Source organism: Planococcus citri, chromosome 3 (assembly GCF_950023065.1).
Source record: "Planococcus citri chromosome 3, ihPlaCitr1.1, whole genome shotgun sequence".
NCBI classification, from domain to species: domain Eukaryota; kingdom Metazoa; phylum Arthropoda; class Insecta; order Hemiptera; family Pseudococcidae; genus Planococcus; species Planococcus citri.
This window is the reverse complement of record NC_088679.1, coordinates 50,873,363-50,899,977: the sequence shown is the minus strand read 5'-3', so window position 1 is coordinate 50,899,977 and position 26,615 is coordinate 50,873,363. Positions and strand designations below refer to the sequence as shown.

General features: G+C 32.1%; 2 protein-coding genes across 2 annotated transcripts; both read right to left on the bottom strand.

Moving 5' to 3' along the window:
- Positions 1–4,715: 4,715 nt before the first annotated feature.
- LOC135839752 (paired box protein Pax-1-like) lies at positions 4,716–19,443 on the bottom strand. Its single transcript, XM_065355932.1, has 2 exons — positions 19,198–19,443; positions 4,716–7,907 (listed from the first exon to the last, which is right to left on the bottom strand). Exons 1-2 carry the CDS (start codon positions 19,205–19,207, stop codon positions 7,162–7,164), a joined length of 756 nt encoding a protein of 251 aa, XP_065212004.1. The 5' UTR covers positions 19,208–19,443; the 3' UTR covers positions 4,716–7,161.
- Positions 19,444–24,700: 5,257 nt separating this feature from the next.
- On the bottom strand, positions 24,701–26,082 carry LOC135840518 (AP-2 complex subunit sigma). Its single transcript, XM_065357113.1, has 4 exons — positions 25,886–26,082; positions 25,562–25,711; positions 25,216–25,389; positions 24,701–25,081 (listed from the first exon to the last, which is right to left on the bottom strand). Exons 1-4 carry the CDS (start codon positions 25,886–25,888, stop codon positions 24,980–24,982), a joined length of 429 nt encoding a protein of 142 aa, XP_065213185.1. The 5' UTR covers positions 25,889–26,082; the 3' UTR covers positions 24,701–24,979.
- Positions 26,083–26,615: the final 533 nt, after the last annotated feature.

Here is a 26,615-nt window from a genome sequence, read left to right as displayed (position 1 = left end):
TTGACACTTTTGCCGAACAACATAAAAACATTAAAAACACCGACTTTCTTTAAAAATGCTACTCGCAAGGTTTTTCTTTCAATAGCTGGTTTTTAAGCGTTTCTGTTAACGATGTAGTCGGCTAAATGTTTGAAATACGAATTAAGACACGGGGTGGTTGTTAATTAAGTTAAAAAGCGGATCCTTTGAAATAGGAAACTGAGTGTTTCCAATTATTTGTTACCACTTCGCAACTTACAAATGAACAACGTAAGGATTTTAATAAAATTTATACGACTGCGTGACACTACTTTGCTGTGTTGTAATTATAAATATGCGCCTGTACAAGGGTACCTGCTTTGTAGCCTAAAAAATCTTTTTAAAAAAAGAAAAAGGGATACGGTCGAACAATATTCGTTTGACTCGAGAAGTTTTGTTGTTTTTATTATAAGTAGGTACCTACCTATGTTTTTGCTATTATTGTATTAAACCTAAACCAAAGGCAATGAATTAAAAAAAAATCAGATTTTCATGAAATAGGCATCAATAACATTTTTAAATTTTAAAAATAGGCGATTTTCGCCGAACATTCTTCAGTTTACGTTGAAATTGTATACATTCTACTTTGACGAAAGTTGAATATTTTGTTTTCTTTAATCCACCTACCAAGTACCAACGTACTACAAACTTTTCTCTCATTTTTTCTCAGCTGTTTAAAAAACTGCTAACTGAAAGTGAAAAATTTGAGACGTCCATTGCAATTTCGTGATAATACACTTGAAGACCTCCTTAGTTGAGAGAGAAAAAAAAAACTGCAGGAAATGTCCCAAGTACTGTCAAGTCACTCGAGCAATGATGAGCTTATTTATAAAACGTTTTAAGGTTTATTTTTAGCTCCGAACTAAAAAGTTGACATTTATACGTTATTAAATGAAACTCCCTTATTATTTTCTCAAACTATACGTTTATATGTGATTTCACTACAAGACATGTGTTTTCTTTATAAAACGTGATAGGTGTGGCAGTTTTTGTTTTATTTGGAAATGAAACGATTTTTTGGCCAAGTACCACACAAGCAGGAAAATGACCACGATACGTCGTTTCCGTTTCACATGCGAAAGCCCATCGGTGATCGAGTTGTGGTTTCTACTCGACTTGGATACAGGGTAGGTACCTATTATCTATCTCTCTTATGAAGTTGATTGAGATTTAAGGAGAGATAACTTTCTTTGATTCAAAAACAAGTCAACTTTTTAGTTTCAAAAATTCATCAAATTGATATTTCTCAATCGTAGTTGAAGAATTCAAAGTAAATATAGGATTTCCCCCTTTTTTTCATTTTTTTGATATTTTTATCAACCTTCATTTAAGTTATTAAGTATCTAATATTCAAAGAAAGTTCACTGGCTCACCGCACGTGAATTGAATCATCTAAAAACATCTAGTGAAACTGCCATATCAAGAGCCTTACATGAAGAAAATTGTCTCTTTTTCACAAACTTTCATCATTATTAGTTATAGACATTTTTTGTAGCGTAAATTGAGATAATTTAAGAAAAAATGTTAGCTAATTCAACTCATTTTAAACTCCAATTAACTTAGAAGATTATTGGCAATTTTGAAGCGTAAACTCAAATACGATTTTTTTTCTCTTGAGTCTTGACCATTTTTTTAAAAAATCTCACTTATGTCAAATATACAATCTTTTAGTTGGGTAGGAAGTAGGTACCCATTCTTATATTATTATCATCCCAACTCAGTTTCAATTCTGCTCAAATTATAGACCTATATTTTCACGAGCTACTTCAATGGTGTGGTAAAATGATCACGATTTTTGGTCCGAACCTTCCTGAGAGTGTCTCGTGACTTTTGTGTAATTGTGGTTTCCTATAACTTACCTACTCAACTGCCAAACTTTGGAAACTCATATCTTGAGACTATGTATACTTGAATTTTGAACTAATTTCCGCTTTCAAAATTTTTGAATCATTTTAAAATTTGAAAAAATTTACAGCGATGATCCCTTTTTATTCTCTTTTTGGCGAAACAATTCCAGAATGGGATACATACTCGTACCTACAAAATTCAAACATCCACTTTCTTGTACAGCTTTCTCCAGCAGCTCTCTTTTTTTGAAATAAATAATCAGGGCATTTGAGAGGTCGACTATGAAAAATAAATTGATATTCGAACTAAGAATTCTCAAATTGGTAAGAGTCGACTCATAATATTCCATTTTTTAAATGAGCCTTAGATTATGTTTTTTTGGTCTGTTATTCTCCCTATTTCCATTACCTAATCAATATGTATGACTGAGTACTCTTTCGTAAATACGATAGCTTAGAATGATGCTATACCTACTAATGCTTTTTACATCGGTGATCGGCGAATATCGTTTATTACAGGTAGGTATTTGAGAATGATTGCGGTAAAATGAGATACTTATCTGAGTATCCCATGAAAAAATATCTTCACCCAATCAAATTGTTGCTGATAAATATAGAGACGCCTCTAATATTGTAGATACATTCAACAGGTATAGATACGAGTATATCACATCTTTTTATTTGTTTACGAGAACAAAAAGATGATTTTCTCCATAAACTTACCGTATCTATTTTTTTTTCGTGTTTTTATTTCCTATAAATTTTGCTTTGTATCGTAATTCACTTTTTTCTTTCTTTTTAAATAACAATTTTAAGATCATATTTTATTACACTTTTGATTGCACCGTAAAGGTAGAGCGTGAACTGTTTTAGCATGCTATGCATAATTAACTTTCGAGCTAATTAAGATTTTCTGTTACAATTGTTTTTTCTAGATTTTATTAATTCGAATAATTGAAAAAAGCGTGTAAACCAGTAATTTAACAATGGTTTTACTTAACACTTTTTATTGTTTTAGGATAAGTAAAATGGGGCAATATTGCGTTCAATGTCGTCAGTAAAAAATTTATGTATATACGTTCATAGAGGCTGGGTAATGATTGACCTCCTGATCTAAAAATATGCCAATCTAATGTAACTTAGGTACATTAATAAATATCAATACATAAGAAGTTAACGATTTTATTTTTGTTGTTCAGCCTGATGTAGGTACTAGAGATATGTGGGTTGAAAATCCCTCTCGTAAAAAAAAAAATAAATTAATAAATAGAAACTTATCGAACTAGCTAGTTCGCATGGGATAAGTATGTTTATAGAACTACTCATTTTTTCAAGAAGACTCAATTATTTACCAAGTGGGTAGATACATCATATTATATTATTTCAATAAAACCGAGAAAAAATATGTACAACAGGATTGTTTTATATTTGCACCGCTTACCAACTTATCTACAGAGTGCGCAAAAATATCGAGTTAGATACCTCTAAAAAAGTTTCCTACTAAATGTTTCGGTGGTCACAGTGAACAGTGAATGATAATAATGATAACACATGATTGGTTGTTGGACTGAGGTGATAACATCTCACCAATCATAACGCATCTACGCAGGTATTTCATGTTGTCAACCTATATTTGTAACAAAAAACTTTCTTCAGCTTCAGGGTACCTCTACCTACTCGATATTTCTGCGCACCCTGTACCCCTAAACTAGGTACCTCTACCTACCTATTGTTTTCCTTTAGTTACCTATTCAACTTACTGTAGTATACCAACTTACATATACATAATTTAGTTCGTTGCCTATTATTCTGCATATTTTTTAGACAATTTTTCGAGAAAAAAAAGTCTGCAACCATCATTGTGGCGCGATAAAAAAAAATACCTATACCTACTTATCTTGAAAAGTATGCTTTGAAACGAGCAGATACGTAGGTAATATTACGTATTTATACGTAAGTAAGTATATTTAGTGACGCTATAGGAGCGAGAATGGCCAAACTTCACACTTTAACCAAATCGAATAAGCGCTAAAAAAACGCTTGAAAATTTATAGTACCTATAATACTGTTCGCTTCGTCGTTATCAATCGATCGTATAAATAGATCACATTGAAACACGAATAAAGTTAATTTGTTACGCAGATAAACATACATCGTTTAAGCATTTCTTACTTAATATAATTTACATAATTATTTACAAGTAATTAAACAGCTAATTAGACATTTAATTAGTTTTTACGTCACATTATCTTTATTCGATCAATTCATTTATGGTAGCGACTAGCAAGCCGGATGTGAACTCCAGAATAGATATGAAATATTCGTAATATAATATTAATTAAATTACTGCTAAATAGAGTAAAAATTGTACCACACTTACCGCTATACCAATTACGAGAATTTCATCTTTTCAATATTCATTCGTTTCCGGATGACTTTTTTATTCGAGAATTTCAATCACAGAAAATGTTGTAATTTCACACCCTTCCAGAAGAATTTAACTATACCTACAAACCAACTATAGATAGGTACCAAAAAAAAGTTTTAATTTTAAATTTATTTTTCCATTTTATCATAAGCTGTTTTTTGTACAATACTTAGATCAATAGCTCCTTCCCTCCCACTGGTTGTCAAAATTAATTTTGCACATTACGAAGTTTGCAATTCATTCTCATCATTTTTTAAATTCCACCAGTAGACCTATACCTATCTATTTACCAACTTAATTATGACTCTTTTTCTTTGATTTACTCAAAATAAATACGAAATAAAAATTCAGCTTAATTATGACTCTTTTTCTTTGATTTACTCAATATAAATACGAAATAAAAATTCAGTCTGATAACAACGTTTGCGGCAACAAATGAAAATTTATTAATTAATTTGTACACACTGAATCACATCATTCGCATTATAATTTGCATTAAACTATTACAAATAAAATCAGGTAATCATAAAGGTAATTAAGTAGGTAGGTACATTGATGTATACTTAATTGTATTTAAATGTATAGATCAATCGTTTCCTATGCATAAATAAAATATTTTGTACTATAACATTCCAAGTGCTCGGATAAACGAATAGAGACGATGGATTACTCAATAAAAATTCAAAAAATATTCACGTCAGTGATAGGCGAATGAAAACCATCATCCGAATGTGTGAGTTGGGCCTAATTTAGATGAAAGAAAGTACACAATGGACGATTTTTAAAAAAAATTTTAGTAGTACTTACCTACCTACTTACTTACCTACTAAAAGAAATTTTCACTCTTCATTGTAGGTAGGCTTTAAATAGTGGTTTCTAAAAACTTTTAATTACTCGTATAAATAAATATTGTAACCATTCAAATCATTTAAATCCAGTTTCATTCGATTTTGAAGGTATTTCACACGATTTCCGTGACATTTAGGACACATTCAGGAGTTAAGGAAGTGGAGGGACCTTCTTCTCTAAATACTTAGGTACGTACATAAATTTTAGAATGCACACTTTTCCATCTTGCAGGGTGACTCGCGAATGAAGTAGAGATTTTGAGAACTTGATCAAAATATCTTGGCAATAAAAGGCCCCCAGGAAAAAAACTACAGAAGGATGAGAAGTTTTATTCTCCGAAGACGATTTTTCTCCCTACATTTTGCCTATGAAACCCCCGATCTATTTTTTTCTTAAATAGATTTTCGTTTCGGCAAAACTGAAACAAATTCAGTTTTTTCATCACAAACACAAAATAATCTCGACAGATGTAAAACCTCTCAAAAGAAAATAATAACTTTTCTTATAGGATTTTATTCTCTACATTTCTGTTTCTTGCCATTTTTGTCATACAATCCTTCGTTTTTACTAAAAATGAAAAAAAATTTTTTTGAGAAAAACTACGAGTCTTGCAAAAGAAATTGAGAAAAACGAAATTATAGAACACATGAGTTTGTTTCGTACGTGTAAAGTGTAGTATATTTGCGATCAATCTTTTTAATTTTTCCTGAGAGAATTTTTTTTGAAATGTTTCCAAGAAAAATTACAGAGCTGAATTTCATTGAAGGTCTTCTTTTTCTGGAACCTCAGATAGACATGAGCCATTCTTATGACTGAACAAGAAATTGGAGATCCATAAATGTGCTTTTATGAAGAGGTAAGTAGGTGGGTAGGTAGGTAGGTAGGTAGGTAGGTACCTAAGAATTTTTCAGTTTATTTACACTTTACGGAAAAAGATCATTAAAATTTCTAAACGGGAATGGAAGGAGTACATTCCACGAACCTACATCAATGAACGAATTTTATCACAAATTAAACTACCTACCTATAAGTTGCAAAATTTTGTGGTAATAGCATGTTTTGTCAATTGCAATCGTTTTATGTTTCACTTTCATTCGAATAATTTGCAGGTCTACTCGTAGAACTTGAACCAATTTTGGTTACACCATTCAAAGTAGGTGGGTATCATTATTGATTTGAAATTTTTACCCCCCCCCCCTCAATTTTTTAATCGTTTTTCGTTCTCACTGCCATCCCACATCATGAAGCATTGAAACTTGAAAGCTTGGACCTGAGAACGCGTCAGACTCCTTCTTTCAAATTGTAAAAATGTAACCTCCCTTCCACTCAGAGAGAAAAATTATTATGTATATGACGAATAAATTCGGTAGGTACTAATGAGACAGGTTTATTTTTCATTCCATAAAAATCATGCATTGCTGAGGTAATAGGTTGCCAAAGAAAATATTGAAAGTAGGTACATAGGTACACCTATATCTACATATATGTTTTTAAGAATGGTTCCTTATTACCCGACAATTTTTTATTTGGATGTACGCATAAAAAATTTCTATGCTGCGAGAAAAGTAGGTAAATTCAAGTGTAATATAATCGACGTTGGTTGGAAAAATTGGTTGATGGTATCGTTAAATCGTGTATGGCTTGCCTAATATCAACTTTAAACGCGATAAGATCGCAAATTGGACGATAAAAAATAACGTTACGATAATTATAGTTCTGAAATTGTAACGATGTTTATAATACATACATAAGTTATAAATGCAAATGCAATACCTATATACTTAATTTATAATACGCATTTTATATCAAAATAGTAAAAACAAGATTTGGAGACAGAATGAAATAGGTACACAGAGGGTTTAATAATTATGCCGAGGTATGGCGTATACACAAAGGAAAGGGAAAAAAAGAAATAATATTTACAAAATATAAAGAAGTCAAGTAGGTAAGTATACCTACTTACACATAATATGAATCATAGAAATAGTAAACGAAAGAAAATTCACGTCGCTATTTTGACTATTGATTGTTCCACGTTGTCTGGTAGGGAGGAGGCGCATGTCCTAAATACATATGATAATAATTACAATTTGAGCTTTCGCACGAATTTTGCATTTGATGCTTGAAGGTAGGTGGAACAGAAACGGATAAGCCGTTGTGGCTATTCCCTAAAATATCGGAAACAGAATGCGAACTAGGCCAACAACTATTACCTAATTTCGAAGGTGGAGATATTATAGTATCCGGGCATATGATTTTTGAGCAGGTAGTCGGTGGTGGAGAATGATGCGTCGGAGGATAAGCGTAACTAGGACATATTGAATTGTATATGTGCTGCATCGGCGGCGACACAGTACTTCTAACTTTATTTCTTAATATTCTACTAATGGAACTGACCGAAGGTACGTTGAATTTATCGCAGATACCATCTGATAACAGCCTTTCGCGTATTTCCCAAGCAAATATACCGGGATCTTTATGTTTCAATTTTTTAATATACGATACAACTTTAGGGGTAGTTACTCGAGGTTTGCTGCCGCCAATTGCGCCTGGTAGGATGGAGCCTGTTTCGTGGTATCTTGCTAATATTTTTGAAACGCAGCCATGTGATACTCGTAGTTGTCTGGAAATATCGCAGGGTCTTATGCCTAAGTGAGCCAATTCGACGATTTTTGAGCGAACTGCGTTTGGCAATGGTCTTCCGTTTACGAATACACCGCCCAGCTGATTTACTTCACCGTATTGTTGCGTTGGTAACTCGGTCCCTGAAACATAATAATGCAGTTTTGCTTGAAAATAGTGCTATTTTTGTTTGTGAATTGACAATATATAAAAGTTTCTAGCTAAATAATTACAAATACTCCGTACGATTAAATCATAGGGGTAGGGGAGGGAGTGGTTCATTTACTTTCAAAATGCTTAAAAGGCATAAAAACAAACAAACATTATTTCAAAAGGCCAAATTTATGGGTAAGTCTGATCCAAACCTTGCTGGATCCAAATCTGATCCAGCAATGATGCTGATCCAATTGGATAAACATTTTTTCAGAACTGGGATTCATTTTATTCGGATTCAACTGGATTGATTAATGTTTTCTCGGAAATAGTGATGATTTCATAGATATTCACTCGTCTCTTCTACTAAAATGTTCAGATAGATACTCGAGTAAAAACAAAAAAATTATGTTTTTGACAAAATACCTATACAAAACTGCAAACCCAGTAATTGGTATCATAAAATTACGTATACGAAGAAATATCAAACGTACAACGTGTTCTCTCACAAAAATCAGCACAAAAATAGAAAAATAATATACGAAGGGAAAATTTACGTAACTTATAAGAGAAAAAATTGAGTCATAAAGAAGCATCTTTTGCCAACTTTAGAAGCAACAAAATTGACGTCTTCCTCGATACAGTGTCCACCTCTTCAAAAAATTTAAATTTTTTCCCCCTCTTCTACTTTCTCATTATTTTTCAGAAATACCTTCTCTTCACCTTTCATGATTTACGCTATTCCATGTGCAATAACTTTTAGTGCTCTTGGGTGGGATAGTTTGTAAGCTAGGTATGATGTCTTGTACGATTATCATGCAAAAACGAGCAAAACATCAACTTTATAGAAAAGAAAAAACAAATAGGTCCCATTTTGAAGAAAATTGATTTCCAATGCAATTAAAATAGGTATACCTAATGGGCTAATGATACCTCGAAGTTTTTGTTTTCATCACATTTTTTAAATTAATGCCCCCTTCCCAAAAAAATTGGAAAATCATCAGCAATTGTCATAGGCAATTAATTATTGAACTGGGTATTGCATAAATCTCACTTTTTTTTGAATTACTCTCTTTGAGAATAATTATAAGTACCTATTTCTTGTAATTTATATGTAAAAAACTGAAAAAATGGGAAAGAGAAGAGAGAAAGGAAAGAGATTTTAGTAAAGAAAATTTTGACAAAATTTAATACAAAAAATACCTATGTGCATTGGGTTAAAAGTGGCGTTGATATGTGATTTGTTTGTTTTAAATGAGGTGTGAGCAGTTTTGGCAATCGTATTCAATTTTTTTTTCAACATACTCTAGGTAAGAGCTCTTTGATGATGGCAATGTTAGAACACGCAGTATAAAATATGAGAATAAGAAACACGAAATAGAGGCACGCGGCATCTGGACGATAATAGATTATGAACGTAAGTTGCGAGAGGAATGAAATGTCGAGTTTGAATTGTAAAGGCGGGTTTCTTCGATGATGAAATTATTAGGTACGCCGTTTTTGACAAATGTGCTGAAGTATTGCTGACAAGTTGTACTAACAAAATAAATATAAAATGTTTCATATGTACCTACAGTACTATATACAATTGCATTGGCGAGAAAAATACATTATTATAGACTTTGAATGATAATGATGAATTAGGATACCGTATGGTTTTTTTTTATTAGGTAATTTAGACGTAGCCTATAAATGCAATTGATTTGGTAGGTACCTACTGCTGTTTGGTGTTTTGACTTTCCCATCCATAAATTTGCATAATACTGTATATAGGAAGAAATAGACTGCACAGATGCATCAGATGAGTACCTAGCAAGGGTACTAATGAATTTTTTATTTATGATCAGTGAATATAAAAATGAATTGGATGTATACCCAGGTAGTAAGTCTTTGAAAACTCCCTAAAAATATAGGTCAAATTTTAAAATTTTGTCAAAAAATTTTTCATAAAATGACTTCCTAGGTACCGAACATTTCTGCGAATCCTGCTACCTACCCGGCTAAAAATTTCTTCAAAGAACTGAGGAGTTCATTGTAAAAATTGCCCTTGTCACATTGAAAAAAAATTGCAGAGATTCTTTTCTACACTGCATTGTAGGGGTGCATCAGTATGATAGCCCTCTAAAAGTTTTTCTGAGAGTAACAGGAATTACTCAAGTTGATAAAAAAAAAATCACTTTGAATACACTATACCAATTCATCAGGACTTTACAGTGGTTTTTTGTCTTGCTTGTTTTTTATTTTCATTTTGGACAAGGGCTATTTTTGCAATGAGCTCCTCAACTAGATCGCATGCAGACCTCAATGCGTTTACTCAAATTTCAACAAACCCCAAAATTTTCTAATTTTCTCACTTTTGCAAAAAATAATTCGTGGTGAGAAGGTGAGAATTTGAGATTAAAAAATCGAATACAAAAAATGAAGTGACGACCTAAGAAAATACAAATGTACGCATTCCACAAGGATGAAGTTTAAATCCAATTCGTTAAATCTGATTTTTGTGCTCCATTTCCAACTTGATGGTACATCAAAAAACTGGGTCTAATGATTTATCATACGTATTGAAAGTATAATTACATTGTTTGAAAAATATTTGAGAGCCAAATTCGTCCTATCCAGGGTGTCTACCGGAATTTTTTTGGCCGAAAATCATTACCTTTTCACTACTTTTTTTCACTACCTTTCAAAAGAAAAAAAATCAACGCCTTCCAAAATATTTCTTCTAACCTCTTCCCCCCCCTCCCTCCTATATGAACAATTTTTCATTTTTTTTTTTTTTTTTTGTTTGAACTTGTAATTTTTTGCATTGGAGTAAGTAAGTACAAGTTTTCATCAATTTGAAATCAATTCAATGATTTGATAACCTCAAAAAAACAAATCAACTATTTCGCGAGTAAAATTCTTTCAAATATGAAAGATGATAGATTTTTTTTTGGCAGGACATTTTTTAAACACTTGGGATTTTTCAAGAGGGAGAGGGGGTGGACGAGGCAAAATTTTACATTGCAATTTTTTGCTTTTCCAATGTCATCAAACATCCTAAGATTTTTTCCAAGCAAGCAGATGTCGAGAATATAATTTTGTCATTTCAATTTTTGATTTTATTTTCACCTTTTTAAGGTTGTTGTTACTGTACTTAATGAAATTGGGCGAATAAAAAAATTTTTTCAAAATAAAAAATTAAAAAAAATTAATGGAAAATTTGGACAACATTTGGAAAAAAATATCTAGATAAGTATACCAATTTTTCGAAAAAGCTATTGAAAATTAGTATTTCGAGGTGTATAAAAACGTTGTTTTCTTGGGTAATAAATGAAGAAGTTTATTTATTTTTTGCTTCAAAATTTTAAAATTTAAATTATTATTTTTAAAAACAATTCAAACTTGATAAAAAAGCAAACGAGCCCGAGTGAAGCGAGAGGCCAATAAAGATTTCAAAAATTCATGTTTCAAGAAGTAAAAAAAAAAAGTTTTTTTTATGGAGCTAAGGGAGTATTTTTCTGATTGAAACTTCGAACACTTCTTGAATTTGAACAATACCTACGTTTGTTATGTCGAAAAAGAAGAGCAAACAGCCCGAGCGAAGCGAGAGCAAAAGCTTTCAAAAATGTGTAATTCAAGTTCTAAAAAAGCCAACTTCTACAAAATTTTTGTAGTGTGGAAATCCGGATTTTCCACTTTTTTTCATTTTTCAATACCTATACCTTTTAAGCAGAATTGCTGAAAATCACTACTTTTTCACTACTTTCACTACCGACTTTCAAAATCACTACTTTTTCACTAGGTAGGTACTTTCACTACTTTCACTAGCTAGCTGGTAGACACCCTGCTATCAATATTCAATACGTTTACCTACTACCTATTGAAAAAATTAAAAAAATGATCGTATGGTATATCAAAAAAGAGTAAGTATATTTTTAAACTTTTTGTGCAAGTAATTCGTGTGAGAAAATTTTTTTTGGAGGAGAACTTTAATAAGGAAAGAATTTAATTTTATCCGGAAAGAATTTTGTATGAAGAATTTTCTTGTTTCCGAGGCTTCTAAAAAAAAATGTCCTTTTCCTCCTCGAAGATAAAGCACCACATTTGCTCTGAGAGGCAAAATAAAGCGGCGTGTTGCGGCCGTAATATGTGAGAGGAGTGGAGGGAGCTCAAAATATCCCAACTAATTTTTTGAAAATAGGTATTTTCTCAACTGTTTTCAAATTTGGTGTAATTTGGTTGGCTCAAATGTTATACCACAATATTCAAAAAATCGAAATTCAAAATTATAGCAATCGAAAGTGAACATTTTTGTAGAGAAAAAATAGTTTGACGACAAAATTGTTCGATTTTTTCAGAATTCTAGCATTTAACGAGGTGTTGAAACTCTAAAAAATTCTTCGAAAGACATTACCTATATTGAGGGATGGGACTTGGAGGGATGGAGTGCGGATATTTTGGACGGGTATAGCTACGGCGTAGCAGGTAGGTACCTACCTAATATAAAAAAAAGGAGTTTTGGAAAGTTAAAAATCACATGTTATTAACACTGATTTCATAGTTTCTTTCATTTCCCACTTTCTTGAATTATTTTATCAATTTTAATCATCAATAAATCTGCTGTCTTCATCTCTCATAATTAAGACTCCTATACTTTCTTTTAAAAATTCTGAGTTTTAGCTAAATTTTCAAGTAAAAAAATTAAGTAATAAAATTCTTTCCTACTCTAGAAAAATACACAAGGTATCTATCTACTATTAAAAAAATGATTATCGACGTGCTCCCAGTTTCTTCAGCTGATGTAGAGGTACGTAGGCCTATTTGAGAAATGAAGAATTTGTCCCGCCGAAGTAGGTAGGTAGCCTAAATCGCGCTTGGTAGGTATAAAACGAGAAAACCGGAAAATAGGAAATCGGAGTTGTTAAATACCTAATAGGAAGTTCCTAAATTTCAAAGTAGATATTAATATGCAATATTAAAAAAACACGCACAAATCCAACGTTACACTACGTTTATCACTGCAGCACGTAAAATAAATTTCGATGCCCGTCAGAACTGTCAGTTACGGATTGATTCATATAACAAATTATGTTAACGTGAAGGAAAAAAGGATGACTCGTATAGACGCCATGCCCGAACGAAAACATTTTGAACTAATGAACCTTCCAACCTCAAAATCTTAATACTACGGTAAAGGTCGACTTTTAACAATTATATAACCGTTAACATCTGTCCCACTGTCAAGCGCATACAATACGGATGTAACCTTTGCACGTGCCCAACACATTTTGTTCTCGGCAGACGCGCGGACAATGCTAAAATTTTCGCTTAATTAGTTATAAACGAATATAAATAAACACTATACCGCGTGTATCGTGCACAACGATGTAATGTATGCAATTGCTACCTATCTTATAGGTGTTCTTATGTTTATAAATAAAACAAAAATGACTTCGTTTAGAAATTTCTTTAAATTGTGTAGGAAAATGTGAACGTATAGCTGGCTATTCATCTATGCACCTTGCTTGTGTGGTTATCTCCCAAGAAGACCCGTTTCTAAACAATCAGGGTAGCTACATACTTAGTTATTAGAAATTGCCCATATCTTTGTTTGTTTTTAAAATAAAGATTTATGTACCTTCGAAGCGAATCGGTGGCTATGAAATTCGATCATGTGTAAACTTCCTGCCCTGCTTGTTATTTGTAAAGTGTAGTCGGCGAGACGAATTAAAATCATCGCGAGTGGGTAACAAGGTTTGGATGCTACTTAGCAAAATGCTGTGAAAACATCGGTACTTTTTGCAAACCTATTTAAATGCCATTTACGCACCGATACCTATTACCTATCTACTTGTATACCTGTTAGGTACATCGAGTGTTACCTACCTAGTAGGTACATATATATGTAGCACTCCAATTTGAAATTAGAATTTATTTTTTCGCGTCAACTGTGACAGTAATTTGTCGGAATATTTTACGTATAAGTATTTTTAAAAATTAATTCCAAGTTTCTTTACGTAAGTAAATTATTTACACAAATGATACGCTCTCATGCGCAACTTAATTACAGTTTACCATTTTGCACGAATTTTGGCCAATTTTCAGAAAGTATGCATACGTAACCACTGATTGTATTCGTATAACGATCTTAAACGCTTCTGGTGTGCATATTAAATATACATGTCTTTTCTAATAAAGAAAGCTATGTCGCGTTTTCGAGATTTATGTGGTGGTAAATTAAAAACACTCCCATTTAAAAACGTTATTAGGAGTAAATCTAATTTGAGTGCTTGAACTTTGGGAAATGGAGGACAAAAAAATACCCCTCGTGTTTTCGTTGCTCATATGTGCATTTATTATAATGTTCGTCTAATTTGACGACATAGCTTCATTCATCTTACAACAAACCTCGCCGCTTTCGTAACTTCCTATAGCGCAATTAATAAGTACGACGAGCGGTGAACGTATCATTAACTCGAAGACGATTCCAGCATATGCCATATATACTCGTAGCTCATGTAACCAACAACGTATAGCAAAGATGTACGCTGATGTGTTCTATGTAACGAGTAATTCACAGAAAAAAAAAACGCTGATTTCTTTGAATTGCCGACAAGATGATTCCCTTCTTTTGTTTGAAGTTTTTGTCCCTTACTTTTTTTCATCAATGGGCGATCTCATTTTTGGTGCATTCGAGTATGGTAAGCATAATATAGGTACCAGACCATAATCTGCATATGGGTTGGTAGTTATAGCTCATCAATTACCTATTATTTTCGGAACAATAAGTACCTAATTTAAAAGCTGGTAATGTTTAAAAATATTTAAGAAATTTCAACTTTTTTTCGATAACTTGCATGGTGGATTGCGAAAAAAAAAGGCGAAGGATTTCGATCAAATTTAATGGAGACCTTTATTTTGAGTGAACAGGCCCTTAGACAAATTTTTCGCTTCGCAGGTATCCCTAGAGTTCGGAAAATCATGAATTTTTCAACTCTAGCACCTACCAATCTATTTTCCAGGCCACTTTTTCTCCTCTATATTACTGAGCGGTTAAAAATTCGTAAATCGCTGATTTTATCGCAAATTCATTTTTTGAAAATTTTTTCTTCTCAAAATAACTATAGGTACAAACCTATAAGTATTTCGCAAAAATTATGCCAATAAGACTTTGAAAGATATGATATCATTTCGGAAACTGGAAAAACACTCTGGAATAGCCAAATTTAAAAAACTGAAAATTTTTATAAGTTCTCGAGCTATTTTTTGAAATTTTTTGAAATTTTCAATATTGACAAAAAAAAAAATTGAAAAAGAGAGTCAATCAAAAGTTGAAAAATTCCAGCATCTCGCTGGATATTTCAACTAAGTCAATACCATCAAAAATTGGATCAATGGGTATAGGTATATAAGTTCACTCAGAAATGAACTTTCAGACATTCGAACAAGAAGCGACAAAATCTTGAAAAAACGGCGTCTGACTGACTTTACCTACCTAAGCGAAAAGTAAAGAGAGGTATTATACCTATATAGAGAGAGAGAAATTAATTTTTTACAGTTTCCAGATCTGTGTACAATCAGTCGGCAGATGAAAAATTCTCGAGTAACTAAGTGTAGATTATTTTATTAGATTTCATTTTTTCCCCACAAATTTCAATGAAGAAGTCACAGGTTATAAAACACCGCAATAATCTCTTTTATCATATAGTAGGGACCTTAAATTTTGACATAACAAATTATTTTCAAAATGCCTAGGCCAACTTAATCTATTGTACAATAACTTTTCTCAAATTTTTGACAAAATTCTCAAAGTTCTAAATCAATTAATCAAGGGCATATTTTCATTTCTTCTTAAATCCCTATCAGTAATCTAAACAAGCAGTAAGTTTCTAAAAATCTATCATACAATATGCATAGGTACCTACTAAGTATTATGAAATTTATTTTAAAGAAAATGAGAAATGTATGAGGTAACTATATTATGTAGATTGTAGGTACATTACTTCTACTGCAAAAAGAGAGCCAGTCTCAATTATCGAATATTTTTGGGTTCACGAATGAAAAAATGGAGACAAATAAGCAGAGATGAAAAGCTGTACGATAAATTTTTTGGCTTTAGCTTTTATAGCTTCCAAAAAATTTATAATACTTTAGCTTTAGCTTTGGGCTTTTCCAAATTATCAAGCTTTCTAGCAGCAGCTATGCTATCAGGTAGCTATCAAAAATCCAATTGGCTCTTAGCTTCCAGCTTTCGGTTTTTCGAATTGTTTTTCAAATGATAAAAATTTGAGGGGAAAGTCCCTACAACAAAAAAAAAAAAAAAACTAGAAACAGGAAAAAAATATCTAAAAATTGCATAACTGTTAGGTACTAAAAATGAACCAAATGATACCTAAATATGCAAAAAAGCTCAGAGAAAGCTTAAAAATGAAGCATTTTGATACTAGCTTTTAGCTTTTCAATCATAAAGCTTTGGTTAGCTTTTCGCTTTCAAAAATTCCCAAAAATCACCGGCTTTCGGTTAGCTCTCCATCCTGCAGATTTCAAAAATATACCTCAAATTAGAAAAAAGGGGCTTGTAAACTGATATCTGCAGCTGTTATATTTTCATCTCTATGATTCAAATTTCGCTTTAAGAATCCTTTTCTGATCAGTTGACGTAGGAACTTAGACTTACGTATTTCAAGAGCTTATAGTTAGTGGGTTAGTTTTTGTAACATTTTTTTCATATTAAAGGGTCGCAGTGGCAATACAATACCATCCTCTAATACTCATCTTATCATACCTACATATTTGTGTAATTAGCATCTGTTTACTATTAATCATCAAATTTACCCACTATGTACCTATGTACCTATATCTGCGTCTTGGTCAATGATTGAAAAAAAAATGATAATAATTGGAATTTCGTTTTCAAATTCCTTAAAATAAACAGATAAGCTAACAAAAATAACACGACTCAACGTGAGTAATTTTTTTCAATTTTTACTGAATCAAGTATATGGTCATTAAGTTACTAGAATTTTTCCAATAGCTACGTGCCTCATTAAAAATTAATGATATCTGAAGCCTACCATATTTTACACATGAACGCAGCAGAGATGTAGTGAAAGAAAATTCCCAACAATAACCTGAATTTCTCAACTCATTTTCAAATTTTACAACTGTATACCTATACCCATATTTAAAAAATTGAGTATATGGTATCTATACTACACAAATAGGTACTTCATTTTTCTACGTTTCCCTTTCTTTTGTGTTTCAATTTTGTGTTTATAAGATGTAATGTACTTATTAGGAACATTTCCAATGCCGCAATTGGATTTTTTTTTAGGATTGACTAAAATTGAAGAACAGAGAGCGCGAGCGTCAGGCTTGAGATCCATTTTCCAGTAACATGGCCAAGATTTTTTCCACAGGAACGAAAAATCAAAAGAAAAATTTTGATACAAGTTACCTATAGTTTTCTAAGTATTAGATACTAAAAACCTCGGTGGGTATATATCCACAATATATGGTAGGTACATAATTAACCTACGAGTATATCTTAGCGAAGCTGAGAATATGAGTATGTCTAAAAAGCATAGGTAGAAACCTAAAAATTTAATTCCTATCAAATACGCATTCAACAGCACATTTTAAATAATTGTACTTATAGTTGAAAAATTCTATCAATTCGAACTTCTTCAAGTGCGCTTTCCTCAATTAACAAACAAACAGTGTCTAATTTTAGTCAAGTTTTTGAGACTTTTCATCAAGTAGATACCTATATTGAGTCCATTTGACACGGAAATTGAGGTGAAGAGTAATCGAAAGTGAACAAAGAAATCGAGTAATTTCGAAAGGGTTTTTAAAAGCACTTCAGATAGAAAATTGTAAAAAATTCAACACAATAAATTAATTTAAAAAGTTTTAAAAATGTGTTGCTTGCTCTTGAAAAAGGAAAGAAAGATAGAAAAAGTGTGCTGAATATACTTGAATATATCCCCCCCCTGAAAATTCAACATCCACTTAGTTAGTAACATTTTCTTGTTTCAATTGTTTAGAAAGGCAGGTACAAATATATACTCGTAACTGGATACCTACGTAGATATGTTTGTCCAATTCCAAGAAATTTTCATTATGACAATTCAAGTGACTTCTTCGAAAAAAAAAATCAACATTCAAAATGATTTTTCATACATAGGTAGGTACTCACGTAGATACTAGATACCTCAGAAAATTTCAATTAAAAAAAAATAAGCTTATGAAAATCCATAATTTTTTAAAGCCGTGCGAGGAAAATTTTAAAATTTATAAAACTGAGAAAAATTTCAATTTACAATGAAAAACTGATATTCAGATGAATATAATAGAAAACTTTATTCCTTGCTTTTTATGTAGGTAATAGGTTCTTATCTATGTGAGAATATAAGTTAGGTACGTATTTCAAGACATAAGTAGATACACATGATTTCAAGGAAACGAAAACAAAGAGGATCGTGATGAATCTGTACCTATAAATTTATGCTTTTACAATAAAGTGAGAACCTAGTTTTGAATGTCCGAAGCTCATAAACAAAAACATATTGTTCCGAAGTTCCATATACCTAATCTGATTTCGTAAATCACAAAATTCTCTTTAAGAAAGTATAGATAAGGTTACCCATCTGGGGAGATGACAAATCAAAATTGAAATTCGGTACATATAGATACTGGTACATGCGTTATTAGCTTTTTTTTCATGATTGTGTTGATAGGTAGATAGAAGTGAATGAATTCCAAAAATTCGCTCCAAATTTTGTGATGCTGTGTCTATAATTTGTGTAGTGATTTAGGTACCTATAAACGTTAACTAATTTTTTGAATGAGAAATTACATCATCATCATTAAAAGCCTGAGTATAATTAGTGATTGCATCATGAAGGTGTTATGTTTTTTTTTGAGTTTGAGTCATTACTGATACGAGATAAATACGAAATCAATAGGTAGGTATAGAGGTACATAGATATCAATCTAATTGAAAACGTTCTCGACAAAATGACGACGTTAATTTACCAATTATTTGAATTCTGCCTACTTTTCACTGAATCGCACATACTTAAAAATGTAATCGCTCTGTACTCAATATAGGTATAGGTATAGGTATATTTCTCCGAGATGAAAAATTGGATTAAAAAACAATTAAAATGATCCGCATGAGTGCATGAATGATGAATAAGTATTCATTCATGGATCATGGCACCTGCGCGTATATATAGGCTTAGGTTAAATTGGCGCATAAGTAGAATGATCGGTTGCAAATTCAGCGGAACTTACCCGTATCCATAGTTGGGTCCAGGAAACCGTCGCAACTTCAACAATAAAAATTAGGTATCCAATTGCCACACCAAATTAAATGCACAACAAAATAAACATTTATGCACACGCACACGCATTCATACGTTCAATAATAAACCGTTATAAAAGCAAACGAAGCGTTAGACTTTTTGATACGGTTCATACTGATACAATCAGTTCAAAACAGACTCGCTCGTTTAATTCTAGACAGACCATATAGCGGGTAATTGCATTTTCTTTGCTGACCCCTTCCCTAATTCGGTGGCATACCCGAGGTTTAACTATCATTTACGACCAACCGTAAATTCGTTTTTTTCGCCACGCCTCCGCGCTTTAAAACAACATGGCGTTAATAATGTGGACGGTTTCATATTTGACGCCTCCTTGTCTTCAGACTCATACATAATCGTATGTCATGCTAACATTTCACACGCTATTCTTTTACAAATTACCCAAATATCAATGCAAATTATCCGAATTATCTTCTCTTTAGTCCTCTTGATTTTTGGTCGAATTTTCCCTGCTCAAAAAGTTTGAAGACGCTTGTGCCTATCTGCCTAGATAGTATAGATATAGATATAGGTATGGCATCTGTGGACTTCTTTTAGGTGTTTTGGGACAGGTGCGATGCCTCAAATTTTGTCAACAGGTAGTGTCTAGTAGCCTAGTTGCCTAAAATCGAAAAATTTCAAGTAGGTAGCCAAACGCATGACCTACCTATTCTTGAAAACGCAAAAGGGTTGAAACAGGAAGAGAATGCATGATTTCAAATCAAAACCTAGGTAGGTAGGTAATGCAAAAAAGCAGTCCACTGCATTCCTTCAATTTACGAAACAGATTCAACTCCATAGAGGCATAGACAGAGAAGAATGAAGGGGGTATTTTGCCGCGGGTTTCGATTTTGTAGAAGGCTTGAGAAATGAAGGGGCTGCATGACCAGGGATTTACCTCATCCGACAGAAAATTTTTTGGTTTTAAACCGGATAGAAGTAAACCGAAAGAGCATGTAAAATACGCCATCAGCAGACATTTCAGAAGCCTAGTGTATTTCTAAATTTTTAATGTATTTTTGAAAACCAAATTTTAGCCAAAAAAGGGGGGAAATGAAAATTCTGCCTAAATTGACCGTTTAGAGCTGAAATTTGGTAGGTATATATGTACCTATAATACCTATCTCATTTTCAACCCCCTCTTTTAATGGAACCTTCAGGTATAGTTTTACCCAATAAAGTTGGAAAGCTATACCTAAATTTCGCCTTAGGTACGATACCTACCTACGTATGCCTAATTTCATATGCTGAGTCGATCGCAGGTTGCTTTAAGTCGTTCTGGAGCCTCCAGTCATGTTTTCAATGTTCTAGATCTTCAAAAAGTGCCAATAAAAACTGCATTAGATGATTAATTTTAATTTTTAGTTCGTATAATTTAGAAAAATTATTTATGCGGTAAGTAATTGCAAATCTTTTTTTGAAAATCTAGAATTTCCAAAACATCGGTGGTCCAAGTCAATTTGATAAAATTTGGAGAGGGTTTTCCAGTTTTGATCCAAAATTTTTCGAAAATTCATCAAAAATCAAAAAATGGACTCACGTCATAGCTTATAAAATTTTTGCTGATATCTAATGTATCTACATACCCATTTTTGTATAATTTTTCGATTTTGCTTGGTCTAGTTCAAAATTCTCTCTGTCAGTTGGGATAGGTACCTACTTATCTCTCTTGTGAAATAAACGATGTTATAGTCCATTGAATTTTGGGAGACACTTTTGAAATTATTGAGCGAACTGCGAATGTGTAGGTATTTTTAGCTTAAAATTGATACCATATTCAAAAAATGACCCAAAATCGAAATGGGCAGCTCAAAAACGCGGCGGGAATCTACTTTCTAAGTTTCTAGGTTGTATCGACAGCTAAGTATGGACATCTTTTCACCCAAAGGCCATATTCTGACTTAGCACATTGTATTTTGAAAACAGCTTTGACACGAGCAAAAAAAATGTATTTTTCAGTGTTTTTCTGGGTAGGTCTGGTACGTTTTTTGAATAAAAGAGCCCAAAATTCCGTTTCATCTCTACACGTCATTTTGATTTTTGCATCAATTTATGCAATTTTTGGGTAACAAAATTAAAAACCCCGGTAGGGTCCTTGATTTTCCATTTGTACAGCTGACATTTTTTTGGAGAGCTGCTTGATAGATCTCCACACTTTGGTAAAAAAAATCAACAAAATGAACGTACCTATAATAGGTACGTATGGTACTTACTCGTACTTGACAGAAGAAAAAAAGATCTGCAAAATTATTGTATGAAGGTCTCGTTCAACTTTCACCGTCGCGTCGCTATTTGGATGAAACACAATTTCATTTTTCGGCTTCATTAAAAATTGATGAAAATATTTACCTTAGGTATACCTATTTAACTAGATCAAAACTTCTTTTTAGTAAAAAATCAACGTACTTAGATACTTGTAACACAAAAACAAAGGCACCTTGCAGATTTCTAAATTTGAAGTTTTTCTCCTAATATATAGCCATAAAATTTCAAAATTTTGATCAAGTAAGTAATATTTTTTATTAGTCAATACTTTTGATCCACTGCACTAGCTCACGATTGCTCATTACAGTGGATCACTGAAAAAAAAAATCTGTACGATTTTGACAACATTCAATGAAGACTTTCATTTTCAGTTGAAAGTCGCCCAGAAAAAGATATGAGCCCTCAAAAAGAGAGGACATTTTCGAAAAAATCGTGATTTAAGCTCTAGCTTCTACTCAAATTGTTTTGGAAAAAATGACGCAGTTTTCAAAAGATTATATGCATTTGAGATTCTGCGTCGACATAGGCTGTTACCATCCAAATTCAACTTGAAAGTCTACTTTCTAGCACTTTTAAGCGGGATGATTAAAACCAAATTCAAATTGCGGTGTCACAACGTCTATAGTCACAATAATACCTACTTAAAATTTTTAAAAATGACCAAAAATGAGAAGTTTCTAATTGATTAGTTCCATTTCTGAAATTTCTCAGTTTAATTTTTCAATCTTCAAAATTTCAAACAAGTTGAAACTTCAAAATTTAAATCAGCCCGAGCGAAGCAAAATCAACAGCCTTGAAAAATGTACAATTTGAATAATAGTCATTTTTTTTGGTTTTAACATTTTTCAGATTTGAACAATTTCAGTTCTTAAAAAAAGATGAAAGTTTTCAAAAATCTTTGAGCAGGTAGATACCTACTTACATAATTCAAAGAGGAAATAGTATATTACACAACGAGGGCCGAAAAAGTGATTTTTGACGAGGGTGAGGTTTGTGACCCGAACGAAGTGAGGGGAACAACTCACACGAGTTCAAAATCACTTTTTCTCCGAGTTTAGTGAAGTAATTTTTCCTGAACGAGGGTGGAAAGTACTTATTTTTACATCCGAGCGATTCTCGCGAGGTTGGAAAAGTAGTACTTTTCAGCCCTAGATAGGAAAATAATATTATTTTTACTGCGAAAAGTTGATTTTTCTACACCGGCTATTTTCAAAATTTTGAACCATAGTTGTCGAATGAAATTCATCTAGAAGGAATATTCCCCCACATCCCCTTCAGGTCGTTTCTGATCGCGTAATCGTGTATCACCAATGTTATGAACTAAATCTATAACACTTCTATGTACTAAATTGATGGAATTTCAGTAGTCATAACATGAAGTCACTTCTGATATCACTGAAAGTGATTATTAGAAATAATGTAAATTTAGATAAGTACCTAGATACTCAAAGTTAATTCAATTTATTTCTAGGAAAGTTGAATGTACTTTTACTTTTACTCGGCACAAAAATAAAACAACTTACGAATAATTTTCACAGGTGAGCAAAGAGGTAAAATGCCTTCCTATACCGCGATACGATACATATAATACTTACAGAACCACGCAAGTAAAAGTACACAGACATATAGGTACGAGCGTAGGTACGAGTATGTCTACGAATATGTTCGTGGTATAAACTCGTGCGCCTACTTAATAAATTAAGAAGATATACATTAGAATAAGTTGTTCTTTTAGATCAAAGCACGTAGTTTCGGACGACCATGTCAAAAATCTGGCTTTCGTTGACGATTTTGATACGCATCATATCATTTCCTATTGTTTCGCTCGATTAATTTTCCCTCCCTAGCTTCACCCTTCTATCGCGTAAACGTTTTTCCCTCTTGAAACGAACATCGTCCCAGCGTCTAGTTCTTTCCCTTCCCTATTTCACTTTTTACTTTTTCTATTCAAGTAAGTAATACATTTCATTTGTCTACCTTCTGAAAAAATTTCTCGGCAATAATTAAATAAATGCGACGCATTCTACGCGTTATTAAAAGTAAAAAATTTCAATCCTTGTTACTTACCAAAAAAAAACTCATTTCTAACGGGGTTGGGGAAAATATTATACATGCGTAACGAAAATGAAAAATTTGTAATTTTTTTAGTTGATGAATGAGCATTACGGCAGTATTTAACAAATAGGCACACGCGCATACGAGTATGTACATATTATGATATTATTTGAAATTCTTTACCTAAAATCTGGAGACATTCATAACTGTTTTAAATTATACTCAGGGTCTCAGGTAAATGACAACTCGGTACAAAATCATTGATTTTCTTTTAATAGGCATGGTTATTAAATATCACCGGTTTTAAAATAAAATAAAATCATTGTGATAAAATATTCTTGCGTTTTTTAAAAATTCAATCCGAAGAAATATGGCGAAACAGAAATTTCTTGAGGTCCATTATTAAGGAACTTTTAAGATTAGCGAAAAACGTCACTGATTGACTGAGTAGGATCTATTAGATAATAGCTGTATTTTTTCTTTTACTTATTTTTAAAAATTACCTAAGAAACAAGGAAAAAGAAATTAATTTTTCTGTGTACATAGAAAAATACACCTTCAAATTGCTATATCAATAGCTGTTGTTCTCAACAGTCTTTTTAAAAATATCATTTGATTTTTTTCACTTTTGGTGTCAGTATCACGAAAAGAATTATTTCGCACAATGCATAAGTCATAAAAAAAATGCATATTTACGAATCAAGTGAGAAATATATTTAGGAGATACAGATACCTAAGTACCTTATATGTATGTATGAAGGAATAGAAGAAAAATAATATTTGAATTTGTTTGCACCATCTAATCCTATGATTTTTTTAAAAATCAACTTTACATCAAGTATATCGTATCATTTATAATATGAAAGAAATTCAATCATCATTATATGTATGATACATAATATGAATCACGAATGGAATAAATACATTTATTATGTTTCACCAAAAAAATAACAGTAAACAAGAATCGTTTGCCTTCGAATAATCCTTAGGCAACTTCTTGAGCCGATTTTCATAAGATCGACGCGAGACGCTACACGCGAAGTTCAGTACAGCATAGAACAATAATGAGCGTTTATCCCACTGGAATAGAAGTCATAATATTGAAAAATGCATCGAATAAAACATATAATATTGAAACACTTGCGATATTTTAATTGTACGAGTACTACAGACGTTTATTTAGATAACAAAGATGAATAAATTAATAAATAAATCATACAAAACTGATAAATAGCATACACATACATGGGAGATTTATTAAGAAATAATAATAAATAGGATCGGAAATGATTAGTTTACCGAAGGATCCATCTGATAGATCGTAGGAGGAATGCGATAAAATAAAATACAATGTAACATAACGAATAATACAATATTAGGTACGAATGATATCATTCCAACGAATTCAACATGAGTAATTGTTTAAGAACTTTGGTTTGACTAGTTTCTCTGATTTCTCCGGCTAAAAACATTTCATCAACGACTGTATACACCTAGAAAGTAAACACGAAGTTGAATTAATAAGGCGTCAATGAAACAGAAAATTCGAAGTGATATTTTTGAACAATTCATTTAAAAATACGGATCAAAAAGTATGCAAAATACTACTATAAGTAATAGATTATACCTTGTAGAAATTAAATACTAAATCCAATTCGCAAACATTATGGAAGTACTCGTTCAACACCTCGACGAAATTATGAATTGCCTCCAGGTAGCAAAGGTTATTATCGTTCACGTCCACACAAATGCAGAAATATAAACCAGCATAACGACGATAAATAATTTTAAAATTACGAAACTAGAAACAGAACAGAAAAGTCCATTATTGAGCTGTAGGACACATGAATACAGATAAAATGAATGAATATGTCTGTTTTTTTTTCTCTCTTTTTCGTCTATGATAAACATAATTTATGCAGGGTTCACAGCTTCTGTAAAATGCTGTAGGAAACTAATCATAGATTACGTACTTCGACAAAATTTGTGTGTTTAGCATCTCGAACGGTAACCACAGCGTGCACTTCTTCTATGAGTTTTTGTTTTTCGTCATCATCAAAATTCATGTACCATTTGGCCAGTCTTGTCTTTCCGGCACGATTTTGTATCAAAATAAACCTTATCTGTAAAACATAAATGAATTAGTTATTCATTTAATGGAGAGCAACGGTAGTTACGTAGAAAGGAGTAGAAGTTGAGCGAACGATCAGCCTCCTCACAAATGGGGGAAAAAAATAAGATTTCACATAAAAAGGAAACACCTGAAATTGAATCAGAAAACACTGAATAACACTTACCATTATTACAGCTCTGAGGACTTCTTACCGGGCGAAGATATTCTATAGTAATTTAAACGATGGGAAAGATGAAGGAGAAATCCAAATTAGTAGATAATATTTATACGTGAATAATTAAAGCCTACAGTTCCTGAAATTTTTCATTGACGCTCATTTCTCATCTTTTCGATAATAATTGTTATCAATAATTTTGGTTCCAACAATTTCCAAAATTCCAACGTGTGTTGAGTCATGTAACTGGATCGTAAAAAGTGAAAACGTTAGTTCGTGATTACGTGGCTAGGTTCGCACAACACAGTTTAGTTTTATTTTAAATTTAATTTAATTTAAATTGAATTATTTAATATTTTTATTTTTTTATTTTACTTTTAGTTTCACGTTTCACTGTTTCAGTTTTTTCAGTTTCAGTTTTCCCTTTTCTGACTGTTTTCACTTTTTAAGTTTTTGTTTTATGTGGTTTCATTTCAACGACCAACGTTCAGTTTTAATTAATTTTGCTTTTGCAGGTTTTGCAGCCGCAAGTTCAGGTTTTGCTCATTTCACTTTTCAGGCTTCATTTTTACTTTTTTAGTCAGTGTAAGTTTTTTTTTAGTTTCAAATGTTTCAATTTCAATTTCTTCATTTCAGCTATTATTGTAGTTATTAACCAGTTTTAGTTTTTCATCACTGGGTTAGGAATAGATAGGACGATGACGTTAGGAATTCAGGATCATTGCCGCGCCAGGGCTCA

What these genes read in the sequence shown, in the direction of transcription:
- LOC135840518 (XM_065357113.1), bottom strand. An exon ending in AACACACAAATTTTGTCGAA is followed by an intron (nt 25,390 to 25,561) that starts GTACGTAATCTA and finishes TTCTGTTTCTAG; the next exon opens with TTTCGTAATTTTAAAATTAT. An exon ending in TAGTATTTAATTTCTACAAG is followed by an intron (nt 25,082 to 25,215) that starts GTATAATCTATT and finishes TTTACTTTCTAG; the next exon opens with GTGTATACAGTCGTTGATGA.